At 49.0% G+C, this 14,991-nt stretch overlaps 1 protein-coding gene and 1 pseudogene across 1 annotated transcript; both read left to right on the top strand.

Annotated features, from left to right (window-relative positions):
- Positions 1-6,462: 6,462 nt before the first annotated feature.
- Positions 6,463-10,556, top strand: DBX1 (developing brain homeobox 1). The gene is made up of 4 exons (XM_060607920.2): positions 6,463-6,829; positions 7,477-7,578; positions 9,527-9,729; positions 10,197-10,556. Exons 1-4 carry the CDS (start codon positions 6,463-6,465, stop codon positions 10,554-10,556), a joined length of 1,032 nt encoding a protein of 343 aa, XP_060463903.1.
- A 3,174-nt stretch (positions 10,557-13,730) lies between these two features.
- On the top strand, positions 13,731-14,527 carry LOC132662458 (large ribosomal subunit protein uL30 pseudogene; annotated as a pseudogene).
- Positions 14,528-14,991: the final 464 nt, after the last annotated feature.

Raw genomic sequence — 14,991 nt, forward strand, 5'->3', positions numbered from 1 at the left:
CTCAGTCATAAGAGCATGCAACTCTTGATCTTGGGGTTGTGAGTTCGAGCCACGTGTTGGGTTTAGAATAAACAAACTTTTTTTTTTTTAAGTCTTTCTATCTGATAGGTTCCTCCTCTAACCAAATCAAGACTCCCTACCTGTTAGAAGAAAAATATTTCTTACAGCTAATTTTCACCACATTATAAAGAACTAGTAGTCTTACCTCTAATCCTCCCATGGGTATCTGCACTGGAAAAATACCTCTTTGTCCCAAAAAAGCAATCTCTAAATTTCAGAGAAAATGAGTTTAAGAATTTGGGATGTTTAGACAAGGATATTTCCCCCGCTACCCCCTCCAATCAACTGACCCTAAATCTAACAATGACTCCTTTTCCTTTATGTTTTAGAACATACCATCTGTTTTTGTTGTTGTTTAACAAACAGAGGCAGAAAAAGGAGAAGGTGAAACAAGATTCTGTTTTGGAAAAGAGTGTCTCAGTGCATAGGCAAACATCTTTTTCCCTTGTGGGCTCTTAAGTGTTGGACACGAGTGCGTTTAATATCAAGACAACAAACCCAGAGGTAGTTTTAACATTGGTGTGAACCTCACAACACCGACTTCTCACACCCACTCAAAGGAAACAAGACCAGTCTCCTCTGGGGTCCCCTGTTCGTGTGTGGGGGTGGGGGCGGTGGGGAGTGGGCCAGTTCATTTCTCCAGGACCTGTCACCCAACTCACTAGACCGAATTCCCCCCCCTGCACCCTAGGGGGCAGCTCCACCCCAACACAAAACCAGACTCGCTAAGAGGCCTCTGCTCCGGATCCCGGGGGCCTGGGGCCTGGGGCCTGGGGCCTGGAAAGAAGGCGGAATAGATTCCATACTCTCTCTTCTCCCTCCAGCCGTCGACAAACGCGGCCCTTTCAGGCCCAGGGAAAGGTCCTATACCCTTTCCCACCCAGCGCCCCGTCAGGTCAGCCAACTTCACCTTCATCCAAGCCTCTTTATCCAGAAGGACTCTGGGACAGGAAATCAATAGTTGCAGCTCGAGGCGAGGGGAAAGGGCGGGGAGAAAAGGGAAGCTGGGACAGGTTGGTGGGGAGGTGGCGAGGCGGTGAGGAAGCGGTTCATTGTGGGGCCTCTACGGGTAATTAAAGCGGCTGAAAGGCGTTTCCAGGACCAGGGGAGCGTGCGGGGAGGGGGGGGGGGGATCACCTGTTTTTACCCCTGGCGTCGGGCCACACTTCGTGGCGGGACCAAGACGGAAGAGGAGAGCGCTCAGAGGGCGATGCATGGTAGGACGCGGGGCTGGACCCGAGGGCCCAGAGGCCCCGGGGCTTTGCTCTCCGCACCGAGGGGATCACGAGACCCTAGGCGCAGGAACCGCGCCGGCGCAGTCCTCCCGGGCTGGCCGCTCTGCCCCGAAGCCCCCAGCGCACTGGGCGCTCGATCTCTCCACGCCCGGCGCGCCCTGGGCACCCGGAAATGCTGTCTTTCCAGGGGCCTGATGGGACGAGGCTCTGGGAGCTGATGGGGCCCGCGGTGGGGCGACAAAGAGCTGAGCGTTTTTAAACTTTAGAAGGTCAGATCTGGAAGGAAGGGCCTATAGAGAGCTCGCTAGGGGAGTCCCTCCTTTCACACACAGGGACACTGAGGCCCGGGAGACAAGGGCTGTCACTAAGGACCCCCCAGTGAAGTGAAATGGATCCAAATGTGAGTTAAAAGGATATTTAACTCGGCAGTCTGAGGGAGAGCTGGTCAAGCAAGGAAAAGCGAAGGCAACTTATTTTTAAGGCGCGCGCGAGAAACATTAGCTTTGAGAAGAAACAATACGAAAGTGATTTCCCAGACAAGGGGGGGGGGGGGGATGGTGTGGTGTGATGGAGAGAAAAAGTAGTCAAGGCCCAACTCATCTAAATTTAATTTTGATCGTTTTGAATGGGCCGAGATCGCCTGTGCCGACGCCTCACCGTGTTAATATCGTTGGGCCTCGGCGTCCAAGCCCCGGGTTAAAGTAAACTCCCGCCAGGCAGGCACTGCTCGCCGAGCTGCTCTACACAGATCCTCTTTCTTCGGGTTCAAAAAGAAGAAGAAGAAGAAAAAGAAAACACAAAAAACCCACAAAAAAACACAACACACAGTTAACCACCTGTCAGGGCTGAGGATACAATGAGGCTCCTCGAAAAAGAGCTTTTCATGCATGCGTAATATATTTGTTCAGCTATTCACTTAATGAAGCTGATAAATGTGATGCAAGACAATAGTCAAGTTAATCTATTTAGTAAAATGTTTTGAGACTTTCAGGCTACGTTAAGGAGGGGAGCGTTGGGCGACATTTTCATTTAAATGCGCTCATCTCCCCTCTTAGGCTGCACAGGGGGGTTCAGGCAATCTATGTGAATATAATTTCTTATAAATGTGTCTTTAATGGGTTTAATTCACCCTTGCCAGCTGTTTTGGGGGCTATTTTGTAAGAGCAAAACAAACGTTTCAGGCTTGGAAAGCTAGTTAAAATTAGTTTCGGTCAGCGAGGCCAAGCTATATTTCCTGCAAACCATCTGCTTGATTGGCACAATAGAAGGATTTTCAAGGAAAAGGGGGGGGGGGGAGTGAGTGTGAAAGGAATGAGGGGTGGGGAGAGACGACAGAAAGGGCTGGGGAGGCCGGTAGTTCCTAGTGGCCTATTCTGAAGGTGAACCCCTTAGAGGTGTCTTAATAGAGCGGCTTGCCTAGAGGGTGGGACGACTGGAAAGCGCTTGCAGCCCGAGCCTCGTCGCCCTCCTCCTTTGCCCAGGGGGTCAGCTCCCTCTTTTCCCCCAAGACCGGAGAAACCAGGCAGCGGGGCCCTTTCCCCGTTGCCGCCTTTCCGCGTCCTAACTTCCGAGGCGTGCTCCAACTGTCTGCAGCCCCAGCCCCAGAGAGCCACGGCCAGGGGGTTCAAACCCTTGCAAAGTGCTACCTTGAGGTCCCAACCTTCCCTAACTTCCCTAACTGGTTATGTTTTCTGACGGCCGGGAATCTTAAGTCACTCTACTTTTCAGGCCCTTCTGCCTCTGCGGCCTGCGGTTACCGAGGTGCTCCCGGCTCCGCCCATATTGCAGGGGGCCCCACAACTGCAAGAGCTTGGCGCGTGGGGCTGGGACCCGCCCGCTCTCCACTGCCGAAGAGGAAAGAAATTCCCCATAGCGGGTTCTGAGAGCCCACCCTGCGGTCCCAGGGAGGCTCTGGCAGCTTTGGCTTTGTAGGCCCCAGGAGTCCGGCCAGCTTTGCTGCAGCCTCCCGCAGCAAGCAGTAGCGCCCGCGGCACAGGCAAGGACCTTGAAGGCAGCCAGGGCCTCCGATTCTCTCTTTGCCTCTTGCGCTTTTTCCTTTGAAAGAGAAATAAACAACGCAGCTCTGGGAGAGAGGACGTGAGCGACTTCTTTGAAATAAACTTGAAGATAACGACATTACAATGAATGGCAGGACACACAAAACCCCATGGGCTCAGGTCAAACGGCATTAGTCACAGGTCTTAGCCACAGACGCCGCGCCGCGCAGCCCCTTAGGCTATCGCGGAGTTTGAAAAGACGCGTTCAAGGAGATCACTTAAAGTAAGATCCTTTCGTCCGATTTCTTGCTTCCTTAGGATTTATTCTGCCTTTTCACGGGCGGCCAGCCCTCGCCCCCGCCCTCACTTTTCCTCTTTTCGCCTTAGGAATTCCTTAGGGGACTCTGCAGACGGACCGCTGGAGGCAAGGTCCACGTGGATCTCAGCAAGGGGTTGACCCACCTTCCAAAAATGTCAGGGCCCCTTTTACAAGGCGAAGTTAGCAGCAGTTAGTCTATAGTAAGGCAGAATGACCCGGGAGCGGGGGAGGCATGTGTACGCGCGCGCCCGCGCGCGCGCGTGATAGTAAAGGGCCAATGGAGCGTGTCAATCTACAGGATAATAACTAAAAACTACACCCAGCGAAATACCCCAGCAGGAGAGGAGGCCTGGGGAAGAGGATGGCACTAGGAAGGCCCCAGACTAGCTTTGAGTTCTGAGCACTCCCCTCCTCCTCGCCAAAACCCCTGCAAACCGAGGCTCTATTCCGATCTTCCGGAAGACCTGGGCAAGCGCTTCTCTGATGGGTAATTCAACACCGGTAGTTACCGCTCTTCTCCACCCCTGGAACAAGCAAAGGCTCCAGGCGGGGAGGAAAGGAACGAGGGAGGGAGGGAGAAGTGGAGGAAGGTGGAAGGAGGAGGAAGAGAAGGAGGCGTTGGCGATGGAGAATTAGAGATGAGAAGAGTTGGAGGGAGAGAATGCAAAAAAACAGAGCCGATCTTCCAGCTTCCACAAAGCAGTTGGGGACCGGGGTAGGGGGAAATGGACTGCGATGGAAAACTTCGTCTTGTGGCAAGATGAAAGTGCAGGTGTTCAAACAGTTTAGACTTTTCTCCCCTATTTTATTGCAAGACTTCAAAAAGAGAAACTTTGGAAGTTCTTCACACACGTCCCTCGTCCGTTTCCAGAGGTCTCCAATTAACTGGAGCGATGCATTTCCCATATTTAAATACCCACTTATTTAGAAGTCATTCCTTTCCTTAGAGGTTTTTGACAGCCTGCCTGGCCAGTACGCCTCCATAAGAGTCTCGGGCTCAGAAACTCCATACTTGCGTCATCGTAAAGCATTATAATTCGGCTCCAGAGCCTGGCCCTAAATAACTTTTTAATTTGAATCAAGGGAGAGCTTTAGCGGACTCCGTTTCTGGTTTAATGTGATATAAATCGCAGATGCACTTTTATTGAATGGTTAAAGCAGCGACATGGAGATCATCAACACAAAACGCCCTGAACAAAACCATCGAGAGAAATAAAGCTGGTTAATAAGATTTTTGAGAAAGCTTTGTGTTAAAAAGCAAAAAGGAAAACCAGCTGAAGGTGACAGTTAGTTCATGGTTAATAGGATCAGGGCGGCCTGGCTGGGCTGCACACTTCTCTTTGGGGAGGTTCAGCCACACCAGAGAAATGAATGGGACGTTTAACACATCTGTTATCTCGCCGAACAGAGAAACGGGGGGATTGAGGTTCAGCGTTCCCTCAGCCCCAACCCCCCAGTGAAGAGAAAGACTGTCTCCGGGAAGACTCTCGTTTGAGGTCCCCGATTAAGCATTGGGTCTCCTGACGTGGGACCAGCATTCTTGAGAACTGCGTTCTTCCCAGGCTGTTTTCAGGCGTTTGTATACTGCAGTTAATTAAGAAGCTGCAAAACTTTGGCCAAAGCTAAGCACCCGGCAATGGGTAGGGCTCTCTCGAGGAATCTCAACTTTTGCTGCTATGGCTTCAAAAGTTCAGGCCGTAAGTTTCAAATGAAATTTCTGAGGGCTCCTTGAGGTGGGAAAAGGGCCGGCATAGCAGTTCTAGCATTCAGGTCACCTGGCCTGAGGCTGCTCAAGTGGAATCCAGCAGCCTGGACCCTGTGCGTTGCTCCCCTCTGATCCTCCCCCAGGCAAGCTGCGGAGTGCTCCTTGCTGACACTTCTAAAGAAATCTCACTGAAATCGTTTTCCAAGTTTCTGGGAGTTTGCAGGAGACACATTTTACTATTCAGGTATCTACCAACTCTCTCAAACTCTTAGTTTCCCGACCCGAAATAACTCAAATCCAGACCTCCCCCTCCATCCTTATGGACTCCACCCAATAACCCCAAAGTATTAATTCCCAATCTCCCTGTGTTGTCAGAATGGCACCCCACAAACACTGATTTTACCCACCCCTCACATCTGCTTTATGCCTCAGCTGGAGTAACCTATACAGCTAGAGACTGAAGAGGGAGTATATTTTCGTGTTCACTGACTTGAAATCTTCCGTTGCCCTCCCCACAAGGGGGAGGGCTATTTTACTGATTGCCTGGAGACGAATTTCTATGAATATTTATTGATTTATTTTCCAGACTCGGCAGGGGAGCTGCAAATAAATTTAGTGCGTTCTTTAAATAATTCCTTTTCTATGAGGCAAGATGTCATCTGAAACTTCTAAATAGGCATTTAATTAGCCCGGGTGTTGCTTCGGAACAAAAACTCCCGGCGAGAGCTTTGGGGGCGCACTGTATTGCAAAGAGGCGGTCGATATGCAGAATTGATGCGCGCCAGCCTTTGTTGCCGGCCCATTGTGCGGGCCATGCTTATGAAGACTAATCCAATCATAAATTGCACCCCTGCGCCAATCAGAGCGCCCAGAGCCTCCGGCGAATGAAGCTCGAGTGGAGAACTTTGTTGAACTTCATTGTCAGAGCTGTCACTTTTCAAAGCGCTTTAACGGGCGGGCCACTATAAAACCATCACCTCGACGGGAGGACCACGGAGGACTCGCAGACGCCCAAGTGGGATCATTACTTGGAGACGTTTGCTAAGCCCAAGAGAGAGGGCATCGCGGGGGCGGGAGGGGCGGGAAGCGAGGCATTTACCCTCAGGCCACTGGAAGAAGGGTTATTCCGCCCGCCCCGCGCCTAACATGATGTTCCCTGGCCTCCTCGCGCCCCCCGCCGGGTACCCGAGCCTCTTGCGCCCCACGCCCACCTTAACGCTGCCCCAGTCCCTGCAGTCGGCATTTTCCGGCCACTCGAGCTTCCTGGTGGAGGATCTGATCCGCATCAGCCGGCCTCCGGCTTACCTGCCCCGAAGCTTACCCACGGCCAGCATGTCGCCCCCTAGGCAGGGGGCCCCCGCGACTCTCACAGACACCGGGACCTCGGACCTGGGCTCCCCGGGTCCAGGCAGCCGACCGGACGGTTCACCTCAGACGGCCGCCGCCCCTGCCAGCGAGCCAACGTTTCTGAAGTTTGGGGTTAACGCCATCCTCTCCTCTGCTCCCAGAACCGGTAAGTGAGCGCAGGACACTGAGGGCCGGTCCAGGTGCGAGTCCTTCTTGCCCCGGTTTCCTGTTTCCTCGCCCACTCACACATCTGCGCACATACACTTACGCAGGATCCCCGGGACCCCACTCGCGCAATGTGAGACTCCGGTCCAGCCAATTCCCGGAAGAAAAGCCTCCAGGTTCGCCCCACCCTCAGAACGAACTTGATTACCTGCAGTCGGAGAGAGCGCCCGCCCCTAGGCGTGTTGTGTTTCTGCCCTCAAACTTTTGGAAGCCAGTTTTTATAAACCCAAGACAATATATTTACTAGCTCAGCTAGTATAATGGATCTACAATTCTTTTCCTACCCGCCCTAATACTGCATATGTCGTTAGTACCTAGGATGAGAATCGGGACAGGGAGCCAACTCTGAGGTGCGTGGGGGGGGGGGGGGGGGGGAGGGTGGTGGTGGTGGTGGAAGGATTCCACAGATGACATGATGTTAGGAAAAGGTTTCTTCTACTTTGTCAAAACATTGAGAAAGATGCCTTTGAAGCCAGCTGAAGGGTTAATCATATCATATATTCAATGTTCTGTACAATAATCAAGTACCTAATCAAATTCCCTTTCTGTCTCTCTCTCTCTTTTCCTTTCTCCTTTACTCTCTGCCAGAAACATCCCCTGCCTTACTCCAGAGCGTCCCTCCCAAGACCTTCGCCTTTCCCTACTTTGAAGGCTCCTTCCAGCCTTTCATCAGATCTTCTTATTTCCCAGGTAGGTCTCATTCCCCTTCCTGGGGGGCGGCGCCCCAGCCCCAGCCCGTCGCTCCCTGCTCCGAAAGCCATATTTCTCCGTCCACCCCTCGGGGTTATGCTCTGGTTCAGAGGTTGCGAGGAGTACAACATTCACGAATCCGTCGCGCCAATTTGATGCCCTATTTAGCACAAGCAGTGACTGCTTGACACTTTGCACCAATTCCCTGCTCTACAAATTAGTAGGAATTGTCATGGTCCCAATTTGAGGCGGTTCCCTTCCCGGCGAGGAGCTGTTGGCATCCCTTCACGCCGCCGTTTTCCCACAGAGTCAGTGCACTTGGCCACGATTCCGCCACAAAGGTTTCAGCACCATGACCAATTGGTCAGCTCCTCCGGGCAGCCACACACAGACCGGCCCTCGCCCCTCCACGCCGCCGAGAGACACCTACCAGCCGGGGCTAATTTCTCTTTAAGATTCATTCAGGGTTTCGGGCTTTTCACAAGACCACATGGGGTGCCCTCTTGTGTGGGATGCCTGGGGTCGCCCACGGGGAGGGGGACTAGATCCTCCCACAACCCCAACCTTCTATTTCCAACCTGATTTCCCAACCTCTTCTCGTACCCTTCCCCCCACCGCCTTATCTTTTTTAAAGACCTTCAACTTCTAAAATAAGTCTGAGGGAAGCCCGTAATGGGGTCCTAGTCTGGAGGAGAAACACCTTCAACAGTTTACACGAGGTTTTTATCCATCCTGGAATCCCAGTGGTGCCTCAAAGTATAGCTGAAAACTCAGCAACCGGTCAAGACTCAGGAGACAGAGGAGAGCCTATAAAGAGAAGGGAGACTGGGCACGGTTGGTGGGGGATGGGTAGAACCACAACACTCCCAAATATCAGAGAAAGAAATAAGCAATTGATTTTTAAAAGGGGGAGAGAGAATTCACCAACAGCCCCCCACCACCATTCATGCTGCTGCTGATAATGGAATTTGCTGCCTTTCTCCCTCATCTCAATGCTCCAACAAAAACAACCCGAGCTTTATAAATAGCTTTTCATGTCCATTTAATGAAAATGATTCCGGGAAGAGAAGCCTCTGCCATCAGTATTCTCCCAATGGTCTTGGCCTGCAGTTGTGTTTAGTTTGAAAGTGTAAATCTCTTTTGTCCCAGTAATATATGGCTTTCGCTGCTTGTCCTCAGTCTTTTTCTGTTAGTTCATTACTACACAATTACCATTCACGCTTCATTAGAGTCTCTGTTTCTTTTCGGTTTTTTTTTTTTTTCCCTCCCTTAAAGGAAAACTCTCCCCCTTTTTATCATGCCAATACCCATTGGGGAGCGGTCAATGTGCTAATTAGCTGCCACTTTTCATGTATTCGGGCCGAATTCTTTACGTTTTGTGGGGGAGGGGAAGAAAGATTAATATGAAAAAGATGAATGCTGATTGGATTTTTCAAAAAAAAAAAAAATCCAAAGCGGATTTTCTTCTGTCAAATAAGTAAGGCACCTCATTTTCATCTAAAGAATGCAAAAGCCACCAAGGTGATAAGAGCATAAGGGGGAAACCCAGCGGCCTCAGCTGGGTATTTTTATTTTTATTTTTGTAAATTTTTTCTTTTGCTATTTTAGCCGATATACGCAGGTTTGTTCCCTTGACACTGTTCCCCTGAGACTGTTGAATGGAAAAACGAAACAGGCTATTGTGGAGGCTGTTTTCTGTGTTTCCGTGGTTTTACCTAATCCGGGTTTGCCTGGTTGAAAGGGAAAGTTATTTGGGCGGAAAGCGCCTTTCAGTCTCGCAGGTTTGTAGGTTCCTGGTCTATTCTCCATGGGGAGAAAAAGGAGAGCTTTAAAGAGATGAAGGGATCAGAGAGAAAAACCGAGGGAGGCCACGAGGGAGGGGCAGACGCTACTGCCGCGGCGGGACGCCGCCCACTCACTCGCAACCCCCCACCCCACCCCTCCGCAGCGTCCTCGAGCGTCGTGCCCATCCCGGGGACCTTCTCCTGGCCGCTTGCTGCCCGCGGCAAGCCTCGCCGAGGCATGCTGCGACGAGCCGTGTTCTCCGACGTGCAGCGCAAGGCGCTGGAGAAGATGTTCCAGAAGCAGAAGTACATCAGCAAGCCCGACCGCAAGAAGCTGGCGGCCAAGTTGGGCTTGAAAGACTCACAAGTGAGGGCGGTCTCCCCACAGCCCCACCCTCCCCGCTTCACCCCTCCCCCACGCATCGTGCAATTGGGAGGGTCCTCTGAAACCCGTTAGGTCCCCTCCTACGGATGGGGAAAGTAAAGTCTAGAGAGGGAATGAGCGCACGAGCCAGCTTCCTTGAGGCCACTCGGGACAGCTTGCTTCTCTCCCCGGCTCAGCGCCGCCCCCGCCCCCCCCCCCCCCCGCCCACCTGCGCCCAGCCGGGTCAGGTGCGTGAGGATGGGGCTAGAGGAGCGAGAAGCTGAGGAGGGGGTGAGGGTAGGGTGAGTCCTTGACCATCTGAACTCACCGGGCAGCGGGCAAGGAGGGGGAGAAGGACAGAGCCTCTTACCTCCCCGACGGTCCTGCCGGAGCCCCTCCCCCACGCCCTTGGTGGGGAGCAGCTGCGATAACCGCTGCTTGTCCCCCGCTCTCTCTCCTCCCCGCTCCAGGTGAAAATCTGGTTCCAGAACCGACGCATGAAGTGGCGGAACTCCAAGGAGCGCGAGCTTCTGTCTAGCGGGGGCTGCCGAGAGCAGACCCTTCCCACGAAACTCAATCCGCACCCGGACCTCAGCGACGTGGGCCAGAAGGGCCCAGGGGATGACGAGGAGGAAGACGACGGCCCGGGCAGCCCCCGCCACCGCCTGGTCTATCACGCGTCCCCCGACCCTCGGCACCTGCGGGACCCGCGGCTGGAAGGGCCGCTGCCTGCCTCACCGGCTCACTCCAGCAGCCCCGGCAAGCCTTCGGACTTCTCCGACTCCGAGGACGATGAGGAGGGCGAAGAGGAGGAGATCACCGTGTCTTAGAAGCCCTCCCGTGCCCTGCGTACTGTTTCAAAGTACTTTGAAATTGAAGAGGTGTGATTCAGTCTGCTTGTCCGCTTAGTCCCCGCTGTCCAGACGCTGCCGCTTCCCTTTGCAGAACCTCAGCCTGGTCAAGGGCGCCGCAGCCCCTTCCATTGCCCAAAATGGCGTTTCCTTGCCCCACACACCTCCCAGCAGCTCTCTCCACGTAAGTGAAGTTTAGGTCTTGGTCCCAGCCTTAACTTCCCACCGGAGCTCCTATCTTGCTTATTGCCAGCTATTTAAAACACAGTGGGGTGTTCACTCCTATAGCCTGGGTCTTGCTGTGAGCCAGGCCCTGCTGGTCTTTAGAAGCCACAACTCTGTAAGACAGGAAACTCTTTATGGAGAAGGAAACGAAGTTAGGAGTCACAACATCAAGCATATAACTCTAAGACCTCTGACTTCCTAGATCCACCCCCCTGTCTTTGGTGGAACGGTCTCCTACCCATGTCGACTCTGGTAACCCAGTCTTTCCATAGCAGCTCCCTTAGATATCTGAATTAAAAAATTTTTTTTTTAAATTTTATACACATATACACCTTCTGGTCTAAGGCACAACATAAATACCGAGTCCTTCCTGTTGTATTCCAAATGCTCTCTGGGCAAAGAAGTGAGTTATTGAAGGAAGAGTCAGTCTCTATTTCTGTATGTGTCTTTCAGAGCTTTTTCTTTTTAATTTCTGCATCCATAGTATATGCACCAAGCACTCTACCTTGTGCCCTTTTATTATTTCTAGGGAGATTACACAGACCTGCAAGACTCGAGCACTGGGCATGACATAAGCAGAGAGAGAACCCACAGCCTCTTTGATTTTGATTTTTTTTTTTTACAGAACTTTGCTGTCTTTGCACAGCTTTTATGAACTGTACACTATTTTGTACACATGTATGATATTTTATACCAATGTTATTGTGAATGACTATAAAGGATTGACTAGACTTTTCTCTCTGTCTCTCTCTGCAATGGCTTTTAAACTTTAAAAAGGTAGCTGTTTAATTGCATAACTTATAAAGAAATACTTATTTTGTATTTTTACCTTGTACAGATTTTTATATATGTATATATGTATCAAATGAACAAATGCCAAATAAACAGTAGAATGGACATAGTGGTCAAGTATATCATTAATTCACAGAATGTCAGAGCTGAAAGGGATGGTGAGCTTCTCATCCAAGTGCTACTGGGATTTCAGGAAGGGAAGCTGACACTCGAGAGAGAATGGCACATGTCTAAAGCCATCCAGCTGTCTAGTGGCCGAGCTGGAACTAGAACCCATCTCTGACTCTCAGGCCAGTGTCTTTTCTGCTTCCCTGTACCATCGATAACCACATTTGCTATGGTGCCGAGGAAAGGAGCTCCAGTAAAGTGGTACCAACAGGTTGAGTCTGCAGTAATCCTTCTTCTCTAAGGCCTGAAATCATTGAAAGTCAGTTTAAGCTGTTCAAGTTTATGATGGCTTTACTTTCCCTTCTTGAAAGTTTATACAATTTCTATTCCCCAGCGAAGCTCAAAATTGGTCTTATCTTTTGTGTGTAAGCTGATTTTCTCAGGAATGTCATCCATAGCCATGACTTGTGGGCCCAGATACAGACTCTGGGGCTCACAAGTGAAACTAAATTTCTTTAAAACTAGCTTTCAACAGAAACAATTTCAACAGCAACGTAGGAACAAAAAACATCAGGTAGAACCCTGGTAAAGGCTTCTGTGGGCTTTCAGAGATTGGTATTTGCTGCCTCAGCCACACAGACCCACACTTAATTATCCTAACCCATACCCCAATAGTCGGGGGGGGGGGGGAGGAAGTTGTTAAACTTAAATTTCAATAGTTTGTATCCTATCTGAAATCTGAATTTTTCTGTTCTCAGTTTAATTCTCTTTCCAAATAACACGAGCCCTCTCTCCATGTAAGGTTCTGATATCTTCCTGTGCTGGGCCTGTTCCTGACACTGGTGATCACTATTTTCATTATTATTTAGAAATGATCCTGAGAACTTGAAAAAAAAATCTTATTGTCATAATTATCTTAATCCAAGAAACCCTCCACATCCCCCCCCCCCCCCGCCCCAACACATACGAAAGCACCTAGCATGGTGTTCTGCCCATGGTAGGCATATAATCTTTTAGATAAGAAATTCTGCTCTGAGTGATTCAGGCTATTTTTTCTCCTTCCCTCCACTGTTGTCTGGACATCCATAGATGGGATCCTGACCAGAGTGGCCCACTTCACCCTCCCTGCTAGCTCGAGTCCACAGTTCTTACTTACCGTCAAGAACTATTTTCAGGCATGGGGATAGATTAGTGTCTACATTCAAAGTACTTTGGGGGCACCCCAAAGTGGCATTGTTCACAATAGCCAAGAGATATTCACATCTCATCATTCACAATAGCTTCTGCAACCTAAATGTCCACCGATGGATGCATAAATAAAGAAAATGTGGTATATACACACAACGGATTATTATTCAGCTTAAGGAAAGAAATCTTGTCACATGCCAAACAAGAATGAACCTTGAGGACATTATGCTAAGTGAAATAAGCTGGTAAAAAAAAAGACAAGGACTATACGATTCCACCTATATGAGGTATCCAACACATTCAAACTCAGAAACGGAGAGTAGAATTATGGTTGCCAAGGGTTGGGGTCAGTTGGGGAAACAGTTGTTCAATGGGTACAGACTTTCAGTTTTACAAGATGAAAAAGTTCTAGAGATTTGTTGTGCAACGATGTGAATACGACTAACATTACTGAAATGTAATTTAAAAACGATTAAGATGGAAAATGTGTGATTTTTAATTTCAATTAAAACATTAAAAAAATTTAAATAAACTGGAAAAATAACTCACATGTTAGAAGAATTAAAAGTCCAGTAATGGTCAAAATTATGACCAAATGAAAAAATTCATGGTAAGCAATATTATCATAACACAATGTGAATGTATTGCATAATATAATGTAAGAAGCAATATATGGTGTAAAAGTTTTTCTATATTAGGAAAAGTTAACGGGGCACCTGGCTAGCTCAGTCAGTAGAGCATGCAACTCTTGATTTCCAGGTCGTGAGTTCAAGCCCCATGTTGGCAGTAGGGTTTACGTAAGAAAAGAAGAGACAGAATTTCCTCTTTTCCAGATGGACTCATGGAGGGTGCACAAGAGAAGAAAAAGAAGGTTCCTGCTGTGGCAGAAACCCTTTAAAAATAGCAAAGGAATTTTGCAGAGTTGAAAATCAACCATCTGAGAAAGAAGTTTGCCCAAAAGATGCTTCGAAAGGCAAGGAGGAAGCTTATCTATGAAAAAGCTAAGCATTACCACAAGGAATATAGGCAGATGGACAAAAATGAGATTCTGTTGCCAGAAAAGCTGGCAACTTCTACAAACCTGAGGAACCCAAATTGACTTTTGTCATCAGGATCAGAGGTATCAATAGTGTGAGCCCAAAGGTTTGAAAGGTGTTGCAGCTCCTTTGCCTTTGTCAGATACTCAACAGCACCTTTGTAAAGCTCAACAAGGCTTCAGATAACTTGCTGAGGACTGTGGAACCATCTATAGCATGGGGGTACCCAAACCAGAAGTCAGTGAATGAACTGATCTACAAGCGTGGTTAGAGAAAAATCAACAAGAAGCGAATTGCCCCGACAGAGAGCACATTGATCGCTCTATCTCCTGGTAAATATGGCATCGTCTGCATGGAGGATCTGATTCTTGACATCTATACTGTTGGAGAATGTTTCAAAGAAGCAAACAACTTCCTATGGCCCTTCAAATTATCTTCTCCACAAGAAGCAATGAAGAAAAAGACTACCCATTTTGTGGATGCTGGCAACAGAGAAAATCAGATCAATAGGCTTCTTAGAAGGATGAACTAAGGTATCCACCATGATTATTTTTGTAATCTGGTCAGTTAATAAAGGACTATGTTCAAATTTGAAAAAAAAGAAAAGAAAAGAAGAAAAGGGAAATGAGAGAGAAAAAGAAAGAGAGAGAAAAAGAGAGAAGTTAAGAAAACTCAGAAAAAGAAAGAAAAACCACCCTAAACTTTTTAAAATGTGTATGCTACTCCCTTATAATCACAAAGGTCTACATCTTCAGAACTACAAATGCCATGTTTTGGCTTTTTAGTGTCTCTTTTAGCTGAACCAAAGGATGAAGGACCATGCCTGTTTTGCACACTGTTTCCTGGTGATATGCATAGCCCCTGACACATACTGAGTGTTTGAGTTCTGTTGAGCGAATAAATAAATTACAAGGTGAGACACTCAAGAGCCTAGACCATAAATCTGGAAGTTATAAATCTTTCAAATGAGTTGAAGGATAACTTAGGTCAATAATTAAGACAATGAGACTAAATAACCTGGTCAAATGTGTTTTTCAAAGTCAAGCCAATTAGCTTAATCCAAA

This window comes from Panthera onca, chromosome D1 (assembly GCF_046562875.1).
Source record: "Panthera onca isolate mPanOnc1 chromosome D1, mPanOnc1 haplotype 2, whole genome shotgun sequence".
Taxonomy (NCBI): Eukaryota; Metazoa; Chordata; class Mammalia; order Carnivora; family Felidae; genus Panthera; species Panthera onca.